The 16,153-nt window shown below is 37.5% G+C and overlaps 2 protein-coding genes across 2 annotated transcripts; both read left to right on the top strand.

Moving 5' to 3' along the window:
• Positions 1-1,795: 1,795 nt before the first annotated feature.
• Positions 1,796-3,794, top strand: LOC149663491 (uncharacterized). The gene is made up of 3 exons (XM_089841864.1): positions 1,796-2,237; positions 3,186-3,251; positions 3,309-3,794. Exons 1-3 carry the CDS (start codon positions 2,226-2,228, stop codon positions 3,792-3,794), a joined length of 564 nt encoding a protein of 187 aa, XP_089697990.1. The 5' UTR covers positions 1,796-2,225.
• A 9,543-nt stretch (positions 3,795-13,337) lies between these two features.
• On the top strand, positions 13,338-13,997 carry LOC149663490 (uncharacterized). The gene is made up of 2 exons (XM_089842095.1): positions 13,338-13,475; positions 13,575-13,997. Exons 1-2 carry the CDS (start codon positions 13,353-13,355, stop codon positions 13,905-13,907), a joined length of 456 nt encoding a protein of 151 aa, XP_089698221.1. The 5' UTR covers positions 13,338-13,352; the 3' UTR covers positions 13,908-13,997.
• The last annotated feature ends 2,156 nt before the right edge of the window (positions 13,998-16,153 follow it).

The raw sequence follows: 16,153 nt of genomic DNA, 5'->3' as shown, positions 1-16,153 counted from the left end.
ATACTCCGAGAGGTAATACGCTCCTGAAACTTAAGGTTTCAAACTTAATATACTACCAAACTAGCCGTTACCTGTCTATGTAGACCCTACAATACTAAATAGCCATGATATATCTGCCTGATGTGGTTATTTCACAAGATAACCTTGTACTAGTCACAACGTACAATATACATGTTGCTTCTGATAAGTATGTCAGAACTTATAAGGTGTGTTCTTTGGGTCAGACTGAGTGAAAAGTACTAAAGAACATGGGGTGTAAAACAATTAGTTTCGGAGGTACGGGTCCAGAAACATTAGGTTCACGGGTAGTTGAGCGGTTTTCAAAAGAGCGTTTTGGAATAAAGCGGTTCCTAAAAGAGCGGTTTCCAAAACCGCGTGGAAGCAAAACCGCGATTGCTGTTTCCGCGTTTCTCAATACAGCGATATTTCCCAAAACAGCGGTTGCTGTTTCCGCCCAAACTGTGATTGATAGGGAGGGAAATATCTATTATATTAAGTATATAGGACAAAGAACAATATTATGCAAAAAGGAGTAATGTTATATCGGAAGTAAATATAAAATATATTTTTCTGGATAAGGCATATTATTTTGGGAAGTTAATAAAGATAAACAACAATATTTTGGAAAAGGCGTACTTTCGTACGCTCAAGATATAAACGCTGTAATCAAAATGCGCTAAAACGAGAAATGGCTATAATGGAAAACGCGTTTATGAAAAAGCCGTTTTGGACAGTGCTGTTTTGATAACACGCCCAATCGATAACATACCAAACATTATTCCCTAGAACAAGGAAATTGGAACACGTGGGGAGGAAGAGTAATCAGCCTGCCCATCTTGTTTAGACCATTTCAAGAATCAATAGCTTCCAATCTAAGAACGATAATAAACTTGGATATGGTACAAGTGTACTTTAAAAAGTAGAAGTGTGCCAAACTGGTAATGTACAAGTTGTTCAAAGTGTAACATCACAATTCAGAGTGGACATTTTGAACAATACCTCTAAATAACGATGTTAATTTAGTACGACAAAAAACATTAACTTCAAACTTCTCATTTAGATTGAACGGGCTATATTAAAAACTTGGGTGTTAACAATTCCTGAAGTCAGCGGTTATAATTATAATGAACAGTATTTGATTCAAGCGTTTCGTGGTGGTATATTACCCCTCGAGGACACCCCACTGACTACATGACACACATTGTCGCGTTTAATTTTTTTTTTCATTGCCCAAACCCTTTGGGCGAAGTGGTTTCCTGACTTGATTTGAACGTTATATCTTCACCAGCCCAAAGCGGTGACAGTTCCGGAAAAACCGTGTTACGAGCTGCTTCAATCACAAGTAACGTTATAGCAATAAGTATACGGTACTTTACATCGTTTACCGTAATTCAAAATCTCATAAGAAATGAAGGTTTGTTCTCTAACAAGTTTTTGATTTGTTGGGTTTTTAATTGAAAACGTGTCAAGGGAAACTGAAACCACCATAATATAGTACCACTTGATGTTTATCAAAAGTTAGTTTTTATTTATGATTCACTCATGATGTTGTATTAGGAAAACATGTCTTATACTTGGAATCTTCAAGATACTAATATCTGATTGAAGACAAGGGGAAGGGCGTAAAACGTTGTTAAACCGCTCGCGTCTCTTTCCTGGCGTTTCATTGGCTATTCACCTTAGGTTGACTCGTTCACAGAACGCGAAGATAACTTGTTTACATTCGGCATAGGCTGATAGCTACATCAATGTCGTTTGCCTTCTAAGTTCAAATACATTAGGCGTGACGTCAAGGGTGACGCTTGCTACATCTCCTCCCCTTTAGTTCAAGCAGAAACTCCCAGAAAGTTAAAGATTCCAAGTATATATTTATACTAGCAACTTCGATAACTTTTGTATTGTAACTGACGGTATTTCATTTGAGTGCGCGTCATACTTGTCACGGATACGTTCTTTACGCTTGTATCTATCTATCTTATTGGCTGAAGGCGTTGGTGTTACTTTCTTTCTCAATTCTTGTATTTTTTTTGTCTTTCTCTGTCTCTATACGCGGTGGATTTTATCGGAGTGCGGAATCTTCGTAACCAGTGTCTCAGGTTCACAAAAAATGCTCTCGAAATTAATGAGGAGGATTTCGTATAAAAGGGATTCGCCTCTCTTCGAGATCATCACTTCAACTTTCGCTTTCTAACAAAGTCGAAGAAACAAGTACTTGCCAATCCAACATGACTTCTCAAGTAAGTAACTTCTCAGTTACGAGATAAAAGATAAGTACTGACTTGTTTTAGCTTGTACTTGGCTTTACGAGGGTTAATTGTTAATTTTATTTAGTGGAAATAGTTAATTTAAGACTGGATTAGAATGGAAGAGCGAGATATGATTCAAATTTAGTCGATTAATCGTCCATTCATAAAGGGTTTAATCGATTAAAAGTATTTGATTTTTTTGCAATAAAAATCAAACGTTATTCAAATTATTTAATTCGAACGGTAAATCTCATATTCACTTTAGCCTTGGTTAGCGTGAAAAGGAAACTTCAAATTTTTTTTAATGTTAGTAAAATAATAAATGTTTTCAATTTAATCGGTTAACAAAAAAGGCGATTAATTTCAATCTAAATCGAACATTAGCCAGAGTATTTGATAGGAAGATTTTCTGTAGATGGATTTGCGATTTAATCGATTAATCGTGTTCTTTCTCGATTCGATTATAATTAAAATGCATCAAAAATTCGTAACTCTGAAAGCCTCTCCGAAGTAGGGCAAGTTGTTGGTAGAATTTTCAGTTTTTATGTTACCAATGTTACTGTTATTTGGTTACGCTACTAATTGACCTTGGTATTTGGGCAATGTAAGCGTGGTCTCTAACTCCCACATCTTCAAATAATTTGTGATAAAATGTAACGAGGTAGCTCAGTTATTTGTGATCCTTTTGACCTTGGGTCTCTGCTCTCGAAGATGTTTTTCGTAGGCGTGCCCCAACATAAGGAAAAATGATTAATTTATTTAAAATCCATTGTGCATCCCGTAAAATCCTTTCGAAATTTGAGTTAATGAGGAATAAACCTCAAATTACTTCGACCAGTTCAGATTCTCCCCTAAAACTACTCAGTGTAAAATACCAATGGAAAATGGCATGATAATAACAAGTTCACAAAAGTAACAAAAACAATTTGAATTAAACAGATTCTAGCCGTCTTCGCCTTGGTGTGTGTAGCGGCCATCAACGCCCAACTTTTGTCGGCACCAGCTGTAAGTACACCTCTTTGCAGCTGACAAGAGAATCGCGAGTGACTGTTTATGTTTCAGGAACCTCCGCAGCCATACGCCTTCGAATACCGAAACGTCGGTGAAGATGGTGGAGTTTCTTCGCATCGATCCCAAGGTGACGGAGCCGGTCGTGTCACTGGTAGCTACAGCATCAGCGACCCAGACGGACGTTCCCGTCAAGTTGATTACGTCGCCGATGAATTGGGATACCGCGCCACCGTCGTCTCGAACGAACCCGGTGTCGAGAGCAGCGCCCCCGCTGACGTCAATGTGCAACAAGTCAACAGTCCGGCCCCCGCTCCAGTCGCCGTCGTTCAACCCGTTCAACCAGTCAGACGCGTCATCGTCGCTCGCCCCGCCCCTCGTCCTGTCTACTTGAGGCCCGCCCCTCAACCCATCATCATCGAACGCCCCATCGCCGTAGCGCCCACCAGCGGATACAGAGTCATCTCGGTTCCCCGCGCCAGTTCCGGTTACAGAGTACTCGAATCCGGTTCTCCTTACGAATACATCGTTCGACGATAAACCACGATTCTCAATGAACTTAATTCTAATTGACTTTCACCTTCTGAATAAACGCGACTAACTAGAATCGTATCCATCATAAGTTTGAATTGAAAATCGAGAAAAATTTAGATTTCTGGGAATATGATTCACTGGAATATAATCAAGGCCCGGTACGCAAAGACTGGAAGCTGCAAATTGAAACTAAGCCAGCATTTAGCGATAACCCACTTGGTGTTGTATTTCAAGAAAAATAGTTCGCAAACGCTAATCAAGACCGTCAACAAAAGGTTCGTGTCTCCTCTTAAAGTTAAAGGTTATATAGTAAAGTTAATTTCAGCATATTTGTCAGGTTGCGCCAATTGACCGAGGGCGATGTCTTCGAGGATCTGAACCCGTCTTTGAAAAACGAAATGCATCCCTGTCAGAGAGCGGAAACCCCCGATTCGTTCGTCGTCATCAACGTCTCCGCTTTCATGGTCATTTTCCGCGTCTGTCTCTTCGGATTCTCAGCATCCTTCGTGACTCTCGTTCTCGAAATATACGTTCACATGAGGAAATGTAACACGGTAGCGCCTTAGCATATCGGAGTCTGACCATTAGACCGGCATTACTCCTTTAAAAAGTACTTTAAACATAGTAAAAAGATGTAGTGCCTACAGAAGCATACGATCAAATACAAAATCACTTTAAGACCATTCTCAGGTATACTGAATATTTTTAACAAAGTTTGCACAAGTTAATAGATACAATTCGGTCACTTCATAGTCCACCACACAAATTCATACAAAAAACCAGAATTTCATATATGTCCTTCAACTCAAGAGATTAGAAGTTAAGAGAGTGAAAAAAGGGGTAAAGTAAAGTCAAATGGGCTAAACAAGACACGTTAGTCAATTTGGGATGATACTGGAGTGACTGTATAGTCTCTCCGGTGTTTTGGATTGGACTTTCCTCCCAAATATTAAGCGATTTTTTTATCACAAACTATGATTAAAGGATAATGCATAATTTTTCAAAAGGATACCGCTCAATCTTGCAACCATAAGATGTCGCCATACAACAGGAACTTTGTAATCGACAACCTGAGAATGAAAAACCATAAAGACTGCTCTATTTCCATAAGCACTGACGTAAAAACGTTAAGTTTTCGAAAGGGTATAATATTAATTCGTGCCATAAAAAAAAGTAACCCTCGTAGACTCAGAAAATGAGCTGAAACACGCAAAGAGTTTCTTCGAACAGCACCTATTAATTCCTCGCTTGGGTCCACGCGCATTGCTAGGATCGATCCATCTAATTAAACTTTTAAGCATCTAAATAAAATATACTTTATAAACGCGTCAAAAACACTAAAAATTGGCTGCTTAGCAACGAACGACCCAAGTTCCGGCAACAGTGGAAGAGTAATCGATCCCGAAATAAAATTTTCGGCCAAAGAAGGGTAGGATCCCAGCTCAACTAACAACTTTAGGCATTTCATGGTTTCAATACTCACGCCACAAATTATAAGAATCATTCCAAAGTGAAGCTGCCCAACTTGAGAAGGGACCAAAATCCCTGAATGCTTCCCATTACATTTCATTCTTTAGCAATTGCTTCTCCTACAACTACTTTTAAGGAAAAGAAATAATGACGCATGACGAAACAGCACAATACTACAAAGCACCCTTCATGGAAGTAAGTTTAAAGCATTTCATGATTTACTACTGTTCAAAGATCGCCAGGACTCGTTTGAACTAAGATAAGTCACAAGATTGAGTTCAGCTTTTGTCTTTCATACACGTAAGCTTAGTAATTTATATTTTTTAATAGTTATCGCCATTTGTTTTTTCGAATGAACAAGGAGAGAAAATTGGCTACATGATTAAATTTTTGCATGTTCTACAAATACTCGACCATATCAAGTAATTAAGCGTAACGACATTGGTCTTTTTTTTTCGTAATATCCGTTTTTCAGCGTTACTCTTATTCCGAATGCGGATGAGTTTTGGGGAGCGAAAGTTAATAATTCGTGGAATGGAATGCTAGGAATGCTCCAAAGAAATGTAAAATTAAAAATAAATTCGGAACCAAGAATTCATTCTCGATACTAAGAATATGTTAACATGGATTTAGCTTCTTTGTAATGAAATTTCAAGGTTTTGATGTAAGAGTGGTATTGCACGTTTTGCCATTTTAATATTACGTTTTCGTGAAAATAATTAGCTGTTAGTCTTATTTGAAGATTAATTGGATTAGAACTCGAGTCTTTCCATATTCTTACAGTAATACGAGTTAGTTCTTGGTCAACTTCTTTCAACAGTCATTGAGTTAACGTTTCGAATACACAGGAGGGAGATTTCGCAATATCTCCATTGGTATGAACCACAGACCTTTTCAATGCCTTTCCATCTTCTCACCCACTTTTGATTTGGAGAACCCAGATATTATTCGGAACAAATCAATCAAATGAAAACGATATTTTCTCTGTTGTCAATAAATGGGTAACATGTCTATACTAATTTCCATATAATTTTGTAGTCAAAGACATCAAGTTTCACTTTCCTATTGAAGGCCTAGATTGAACAGAATAATGACCGCAAAACTATGTTTAATTTTGGTTTTTAATATTTTCCATCTTGAGGCAGTTGACCTATGTATAGCCTTAAAGTGTTGATATGAATTGTATCTAGATAGTCGCTTTGTTCTTTGGTGTTTCTGTGCTGATTTACATGACGGGGAAACTAAACTCTAAATATGGAAAAGTGAAATCGGAACTGCCCTTCATGTTTTTGTTGCAATGCCTTCTGGGAACGAGTAGGAAGTAACAAAGTAACGCTATGTACATTTCAAAACTAAATTCAATTTCAATCTCAGGTCCCCAAAGTTTGAATTGCAACGGAGTTTCTCGTTTTCTTTCGGTCTCGTGGAGCCTGGCGTCCTTCGTTCTATTGGTGTTCGTATCTTCGGAAATGACGTCACAGTTTTCGAGCAAATCGGAAGCACTTCCCTTCGACACCATCGACGATGTATTTCACTTTCCCAATGCGAAGCCTGCATTAACCAAAAACACCGCAACTTTCAGTCTCATTCAGGTCAGGTTAATATAAGAATAACACGTTACTATCTAATTCGGTAAATAGGCCTCGAAATTCTTCGTGGTTCTCTTCTTAGGTGTAAGAAATATGTTTTTAAATTTCTTTCACTTTCGATGTAGAAAAATGCACTGCATAACACGGCATATGCGGAAGTAATAAAGCGAGCAGATGCGAACCCAAATTCGTGTTACCAGTCAATTGGCACTTTAACGGAAAATGATGACATTTAGAGGACTGCAAAGGCTTTGGGAAAACTCCAACTCCATAGAAAGCCAAGGGACTCCCTCATTTTTGGTCGGAGTTGGAGTTGGGTAAAATAAATAATTTGGCTTTGGGTGGCTTTGGGAATATTATCTCTGAAATGGAACGGAGTCGGAAGGGAGTGGAAATATTTCGAAAACTTATACGGGAGTCGGTCGGGACTGGATTATTGTTGGATTCAGGTGGCTTTGGCTGGCGTTGGCATTTATAGTATCCAAATGGAGTTGGTGGCATTAAGAGCCAGCCTTATTTTATTCAACTGGAGTTGGGTGGCATTAGTGATATTAGTCAATTTTTCCTCTTTGAATTTCCCACGCGGTTGTTTTGGCGCAAGCGGGATGCATGAAGTTCAACCCCACACGGACGGCACATGACGGTCGCGGCTGGTACAGCCGTCCCTCTGCAAAAAAAACAAAATCATTGCTGTGCAAGAGAAAACGAAACTAAAACTATTTGTTCTTTTTAAGTTAGAGAGTCATAAATTTTTCCGTCGCCTTAGATTAAACGTAAAAAGGAAAACTACAATTATAAACAATGTTCGAGTTTATAATAGAAATAATTGAAAAAATGCAGTGGGATAACGTTGGAAAATCTTCAAAATATATCAGTTCATAATATACCACACGGCCGGCTGGGAAACGTTGGGGTAAATATAAATGAAAATTGGTTAGGTTAAATGCTTTTGAGTTTGGAGTTAGAAAGTTTGTTGGAGCTCTCATTGGCTTTGGCAGAGATGGGAAAATTTGTCGGATATCTCATTAGTTTGGTCAAGGATTAGAAAACTTGTCGCATATCTCATTGGCTTTGGCAGGGATTATTAGAAAACTTGTCAGATTTCTCATTGGCTTTGGCAGGGAATGGAAAAATTGTTAAATTTCACATTGGCTTCGGCAGGGATTGGAGATATTATTGAATTTATCAATTGGCTTTGGTAGGGATTGGAAAGATTTTTAAATCTGTCAATCGGCTTTGGCAGGGATTGGAATTCGTGTGAAACTTCAAAATTGGCTTTGGCAGAGAATCAAAAATGAAATTAACTTTAGTGTGGCGTTAGGGAGGAGTTGAAAATATAGCAATGGCGTTAGGGTGGCTGTGGCGTTTGTGAAAATTTTACCATTGGCAGGCTTTGGGAATGACTTTTTTCAGTTTGCAGCCCTCTAATGACATTCATTCGGGAGTAGAAAATCGAGAAAGATTTATTACTATTTCAGATATGGTTCTCTGGAATGTAATAAAGAGAAGATATGCCAAGGCAGGAAGTTGTAAAATGAAACTAAACAAACCTTTAGCGATAAGCTATTGGGTGTTGTATTTCAAGAAAAACATTTCACAAACTCTGATCATGACCGTCAACAGAAGGTTAGTGTCTCATCATAAAGTTTTAGGTTTATGATTGAGATTATTTCGCCATAATTGCCAGACTGCGCCAGTTGACCGAGGGCGATTGCTTGAAGGATCTGAACCCATCTTTGAAGAATGAATTGCATCCCTGTCAGAGAACGGAAACCCCTGATGCATTCGTCGTCATCAACGTCTCCGCTTTCATGGTCATTTTTCGCATCTGTCTATTCGGATTCTCTGCATCCTTCGTCACTCTCGTTCTCGAATTATACGTTCACATGAGGAAATGTAACACGGTAGCGCCTTAGCTTACCGGAGTTTGACCTTTACTTCGACATTAATCCTTTGAAAAGTACTTAAAACATAGCAAAAAAGATATAGTGTATACAAAGGATACTATCACTAACTAAATCTTATGTTGACCCTAGTGCAATAGAATGAAATTTAAGTGAATTTTGGTGACATTAGCATCGTCAACTATCACGACTACAGCTTTAGACCGGCGATATTCCTACTTAAAGAATAGTATCTTCAAAAGCATATCCATCACCTAAAAAATCGCTTCTTGTCCATTCTCTGGTACACTGAATGTTATTATTTACAGCACAAGTTAATAGAAGAAATTCGGTCGCTTCATGGTCCACCACACAAGTTCATACGAGAACAAGAATGTCAAATAAGGTCCTTATAACTACAGTGATTACAAGTTCGGAGAGTGAAAAAGGGGAAATGTTCAAAAGAACATGAAAAAGGGGTAAACATGACACGTCAGTTTGACTGGCGTGTACTATCGCTGGCGTTTGTAGTCTCTCCGGTGTATTGTATCGGACTATTTATATCACTAAAACTAGCCGTTACCCGCGGCGTCGCTCGCGTCTAATAAGAACTTCCATCTAAAATGATATAAAGAATGTGTAGATTTTACTGATGACTAATATTTTTGTAGCACCCTAGGAGCGATGGCACTCGGCGTTGCCCGTCAGTCCGTCGGGATATTTTTTATTACTTTTCACGCGGACATTATTCCATAAAGAAGGGTTTTTAAGTTTTTGGCCGCCATTTAAAAAGATGGCAACAAATCGAACCCAAAATACCATTCAGCCCGTCTATAGGTTAAAGGAAACCATTGTACTAAATATTTGTGAAACGGGTTGAAACGCGCGGACTTTATTGCATAGAGAATATTTTCTTACATTTCTGGGCGCCATTTTAAAAGATGGCGAAAAATCGAACCCTAAAGACCATTCAGCCCGTCTTAAGGTTAAAGCAAACCAGTGTACTAAATATTTGTGAAATCGGTTGAAACGCGCGTACTTAATTGCATAGAGAATATTTTTTACATTTCTGGGCGCCATTTTTTAAGATGGCGGCGGATTGGAAAAATCTTTATTAATACGCGCCTACTACTTATGAGTAACGTTCCTGCAAATTTTCAGCCTTCTAGGGCAAGCGGTTTGGGCTTTGCGTTGATTATCAGTCAGTCAGTCTGTCAGTCAGTCAGTCAGTCAGGACTTTGATTTATATAGATATAGATTATTTTGAATAAAGAATTTCTTCCCTAATATTAAGAATATTTTATGACCAAATATGATGAAAAGTTTATGCATAACTTTAATATTGCAAAACGTTTCTTGAAAGATATTTTATAGACTTCTAGCTAACACAAGATTATCATTTCTACGGTAATCATAAGTGGCCTCCACACAAGAGCAACTTTATTATCGACAACCCTATTATTCTACAGCCATTTTATTCCCATTAGAACTGAAGTAAACAACATTAATGAAGTTAGAAAGGGTATTATAATATTCACTCATGCCACAAATTAAAAAAAACTCCACAAAGGCTCGGAAAAGAAGTTGAAGCACGCAAAGAGTTTCGTAAGACTGCCCTTTTCAATTGTTTGCCTGGGCGCACTCGGTAAGGACTAATCGATCACCGCAAGCTAATTTAAATTCACAACCAAAATAATACTGCAGTGTAACATCTACTAGTGAAAGCTAACTTGAGAACGAACTCAAACACTCAAGACTATGATAAAATACTTAAAACGTTTGCAATTTCTTTCATAACTGCAGCAAGTACATTGAAAAACAGAGAATTCATTTACGAATAGTATTGACTTCAAAACCAACTATACTGCCCCTTTTATTGAAGTAAGTCTTACACAATTAAATGGAAAGTACTGTGTTAGACGCTCAAAACTATCGACACTACAAACTGCTTGCATAGCAACTAACGATTCGAGTTCCCGCAAAATGTCGACACGTCATCGATCCCGAAATAAGATTTTCCTCTCAAGGAAGGTAGGACTATTATCCCTGCTCTGATGCCTTCGCTACTTTGGAAAACTTTAATATTACTTTCATGGTTTCAACGGGATTCAATATTCACTCATGCCACAAATTAAAATACACCTAGCAAAACGAAACCACGAAAAACAAGTTCAAACACGCATAGGATTTTCTTAGGACATCCTTCAAATTATTCGAGTGGGTGCACGCATTGAGCGAGGCGCGATCCCCACAAGCTCAGTCCGACACGCAATAAGAATGAGCGGTGGCTATGTCGAAGTACGATGCAACTTGAAAAGGGATCAAAACACCTGAATGCATTCAATTGCACTTCATTCTTTTGCAACTAGTTTAAATCAAATCATGATTTTGATTTTCTACTGTTCAAAGATAATCTTACTAGTCCAATCGCAAGGACTTCTTGGAAATAAGATAATTCACTAGATTATGTTCGGCCGTTGTCTTTCGTACACTTCAGCTGAGCATTTTATATTTTTCACCATGCAGTTATCGCCATTTGTGTTTCGAATGGACAAGGAGAGAAAACTGGCTACATGATTTAATTCCTGCATGTTCAACAAACACTCGACAATATCAAGTAACTAAGCGTAGTGTTAGTGGTCTACTTTTATGTTTTTCTTTATAACCGAAGGTTAACATATGGGCAACATGTCTTTCCTAATTTGCAAATAAAATTCTAATTAAAAGTGTAAAAACTAACGACTCTAGAAACGGGTTACTTAGCAACGAACGTGAGTCTAGTTCCACAACAGTCGACCGCCCTTTCATCGATCCCGACATTAAGTTTCTCCACGAAGAAAGGAAGAACCATTATCTCCGCTCTGATTCCTTCAAAACTTACGTAACAACCTTTTTTACTTTCATTGTTTCAACGTGGTTCGATATTTACTCACTCTATAAATTTAATGAAACATAAGAAAGTGAAAGCTTGGACAACAAGTTAGAACACGTAAAACGTTTTATCGGAATTTTTTCAAATAACTTTCGTGGTCGCTGTCGTTGCGTGAGAATCGATCCCCACAAGTTAAATTATACACGCAATAAAAGTTGCTGCACGGTTGCTATGTTGAAGAACGGCGTAAGGGACCGATACACCTGATTACAATCTAAAACATTTCATTCTTTAGCAATTGCTTCTCCGACGACTACGTTTAAGAAATTGAAAAGAAATAATGACGCATGACGAAACAGCACAATACTACAAAGCACCCTTCGTTGAAGTAAGTTTAAGCATTTCATGATTTACTACTTTTCAAAGATAATGTTACTAGTCTAATCTCAAGGACTTCGTTGAACTAAGATAATTCAATAGATTACATACAGCTCTCGACTTTCATACACTTCAGCTGAGTAATTAAAATTTTTTACCAGTTTTCGCCATATGTTTTTTCGAATTCACAAGGAGAGAAAATTGGCTACATGATTAGATTCCTGTATGTTCTAAAAATACTCGACACTATCAAGTAATGTTAAAGAACTGTTTTTAAGCTACTCTTAATAAAGGGAATAATGGAAATATTTTTCAGCGTTACTCTCATCCCGAATGCTGATGAGTTTTGGGGAGCGAAAGTTAATAATTCGTGGAATGGAATGCTAGGAATGCTCGAGAGAAATGTATAATTAAAAATAAATTCTGAACCAAGAACACCTTCTCAATACTAAGAATATGTCAATATGGCTTCAGCTTCTTCTACAATCCACGCTTACTTTCATGCTTAAGTTGGAAAGAGGAAACTTTGTAATCTAATGCTAAATTGTCGTGAAAATAATTAGGGCATAGTTGATCTGCAAATAAGTAGCTATGAGCCTTATAAGGTGGTTACTTTTCACTTAACACGGGAAAATTTGTTTAGAATCCAAGTCTTGCCATATTCTTTTAAATACGAGTTAGTTCTTGGTCATTGTCTTTCATTAATAATTGATAAAACCTTTTCAATACACAGGAGGGAGATTTTTCACTATTACCCATGTCTCTAACCACAGATCGTTTCAATTCCTTCAAATCTTCGCATCCATTTTTAATTTCGAGATCCCAAATATTATTCGGAACAAATCAATCAAACGAAAACGATATTTTTTCGGTTGTCAGTAAATGGGTAACTACCTAGTTTTTCCTTATTTCCAGATACAAAAATGATCAAAGATGTCCAGTTTCTCTTTCCGGGAATTACGTTTTCTATTGAAGGTCTAGATTAAACTGAATATTCTGTGCAAAAATTTGTTTAATTTAGCTTTTCAATTTGTATCCATCAAGAACGAAATGTTCAATATTCTAAAAGTGTTGATACGAATTGTCTCTAGATAATTGTGTGGTCCGTTGGTGTCATTCTGCTGATTTACATGACAGGAAAACTAAACTCTAAATATGGCCAAGTGAAATCCGAACTGCCCTTCATGTTTTTGTTGCAATGCATTCTGGGAACGAGTAAGAACTTCCAGAGCAACGCTAAACTCATTTCCCATAACTGAATTAGATTTCATTTTCAGGTCCTCAAAGTTTTAATTGCAACGGAGTCTCTCGTTTTCTTTCTGTCTTGTGGAGTCTGGCGTCTTTCTTCCTTTTGGTTTTCGTATCCTCGAAAATGACGTCACAGTATTCGAGCACATCGGAAGTACTTCCTTTTGACACCATCGACGATGTATTTCACTTTCCCAATGCGAAGCCTTTACTGACGAAAAACACGGCAGAATTCAGTTTCATTCAGGTCAGATCAATATAAGAATTGAACGTCACTTCTTCATTCGGTATATAGGAGTCACTCGCGGGGGAAATGTTTTAAAATTTCTTTTAATTTTTGATGTAGAAAAATGCCTTGATTAACACGGCATATGCGGAAGTAATAAAGCGAGCGGATGCGAACCCAGATTCGTGTTACCAGCCATACGGCACTTTGACCGAAAACGATGATATTCATTCAGGAATGGAAAATCGAGAAAAATTCATCATCTCCTCTGATGATCTTCACTGGAATATAATCAAGAACCGATATGCCAAGACAGGAAGTTGCAAATTGAAACTAAGCCATTCTTTAATGATAACCTACTCGGTGTTGCATTTCAAGAAAAACATTTCGCAAACGCTAATCATGACCGTCAACAGAAGGTTCGTGTCCCCTCTTAAAGTTAAAGGTTTATAGTAAAGTTGATTACAGCATATTTTCCAGGTTGCGCCAATTGACTGAGGGCGATGTCTTCGATGATCTGAACCCGTCTTTAAAGAACGAATTGCATCCCTGTCAGAAAACGGAAACCCCTGATTCGTTCATCGTCATCAACGTCTCCGCTTTCATGGTCATTTTTCGCGTCTGTTTCTTCGGGTTCTCAGCATCCCTCATCAGTCTCGTTCTCGAAAATACGTTGACATGTTGAAAAGTTAACACGGTAGCGTCTCGCCTTAACAGAGTCTGACCTTTGGACTGACATTAATTCTACAAATAGAATAGTGTCCAGAAAAGCATATCCACACTGTAAAAAATAAGCGTGCTTTTGGCATTCAAAACTGATAGTGACCGTTCAATTTTGAACAAGCCTCTATTGACGCGTTCACATTTAACCAGAGACATTCAATTTTGAACAAGCCTCTATTGACGCGTTTACATTTAACCAGAGACATTCAATTTTGAGCATGGGGTGTTTTAGGCGTTCAAAACCATTCATGAGCATTTATTTTTGATCAAACTACCGTCATGTCGATCAAAACTTAACTCAATCATTCATTTTTGAACAACTTATACATTACCATTCAAAAATGAATCTTTATCCCATTCAATTTCAATTTTGAATAACCGCCTTGGGCTAATGAAGCGTTCAGATACGGTCGTTTTAACGTTCTAATAGGATTGTATTAGTATTAGTATTAAAACAAGAGCGTTTTAAGTATTCAAATAAGAACTTTTTGACTTTCAAACGAGTGCGATATGGGCGTTCAAACGAGTGTGATATGGGCGTTCAAACGAGAGCGATATTGGCGTTCAAACGAGAGCGATATTGGCGTTCACACGAGAACGAAATTGTTCAATCGCAATAGGTGTGCCAAACAAAATTAATTCTGCCCTAAAATTACTTGATTCCGCTGCTCTAAATTTGTACTACAAACAAAGCTTTCATTAAAAATACAATAACTTCTCAACAATTTATTATAACTTGCTTATTTACCTTGAATTAAATATATATTTGCCTGTATAAACATCATTATACAATAATATCAAAGGAAATGTTACGGATTATTGCGTATTTCACCTTTCCCTTATATTTACATAGGCCTTCAAATAGTTTGATAATATAACTTATTGTTACAACGTTATAATCGGAAAGAACTTGATAATGAACACTTTCCTTAAATTCAGACTTTCTCCGTACAACTGAATTATTATTTAACACAACGATTATAGTTTATGTGTTTCAAATTCACCCGCCCTCAGAAGATGTACAAGCTTTAAACACATTAGATTTCTTCCTTATCACTGTGCTTACTATATTTAATATAGTATGCCCTACCATAAGGCATTCAGCGATGAAATTTGAAATCAAATTTCTCCAGGCTATTCACAATTCAGCGTCAAATTTCAATGCTTCATCAAACGCTTGTCCACCATGTATTATTAAATGGTGAACTGCTTAATTTTAAACGTAAGCAATTGAATTTGAACGCTTGATCAAACTCTCCGATGTTGCTCAATAATGAATGCATAAAGATAAAATAGTAAACGTTTAATTTTCCAATTTAAATTGAGTGGTTTCGTGCTTAAATTTACACGATATACTAACCTCTTAGCACCGTTCAAATATAAATGCGTGAGCGTTTAATTTTGAACAATAGTGTTCTGTTGAAATTTGAACGCAAAGAAGTTATTCAAATTTGACCGCAAAGAATTTATTCAAATTTGAATGCTAAAGCGTACCACCACAGTGTCAGGGCTATGCACGCCTAAGCAATCAAAGATGAACCTCACTTTTTTACAGTGTAATCAAGGAATTGAACCACATTCGGTTCCTCAGTTGGAAATGTATCTTGAATTGAAATCCAAAGGTCATCTTGAACATCGAGAGGTACCAGCGCCAAACCCATTAGTCGCCGCACCATTCTTCGGATTAAATTATTCGTTTTGTATTGGGCTGAAAGGTGTTTACTAGAAACGGCGCGCCAAATAGCTTGGGTGTAATGAAAGTAGCACCCTTTTATTTTGGAATTGGGAAATACAGACATTAGCGTGGATATCATTGCACTTTCGAAATCGACTTGAAATTTTAATGGCGAAAAGGACAAGCCTCTTGAAGTAACTGAATCAAGAATTAGAGTGAACATACGAGAATATATTTCCTTGGAGTGACCTGGAAGCAAGACGTATAAGACTGGTAGCATGATTCCATTGTAGGGTACATG

Source organism: Phalangium opilio, unplaced genomic scaffold (assembly GCF_054372755.1).
Source record: "Phalangium opilio isolate 3A_F unplaced genomic scaffold, DU_Popi_V2 ptg000061l_1, whole genome shotgun sequence".
NCBI classification, from domain to species: Eukaryota; Metazoa; Arthropoda; class Arachnida; order Opiliones; family Phalangiidae; genus Phalangium; species Phalangium opilio.
The sequence above is the reverse complement of the archived record's forward strand: the minus strand, read 5'-3'. Positions and strand labels throughout refer to the sequence as shown.

Coding starts and splice junctions, on each gene's coding strand:
- LOC149663490 (XM_089842095.1), top strand. CDS start 13,353: ATGACGTCACAGTATTCGAGCACATCGGAAGTACTTCCTTTTGACACC. Junction 13,476..13,574: donor CAGAATTCAGTTTCATTCAG/GTCAGATCAATA, acceptor TTTTTGATGTAG/AAAAATGCCTTGATTAACAC.
- LOC149663491 (XM_089841864.1), top strand. Junction 3,252..3,308: donor AACTTTTGTCGGCACCAGCT/GTAAGTACACCT, acceptor TTTATGTTTCAG/GAACCTCCGCAGCCATACGC.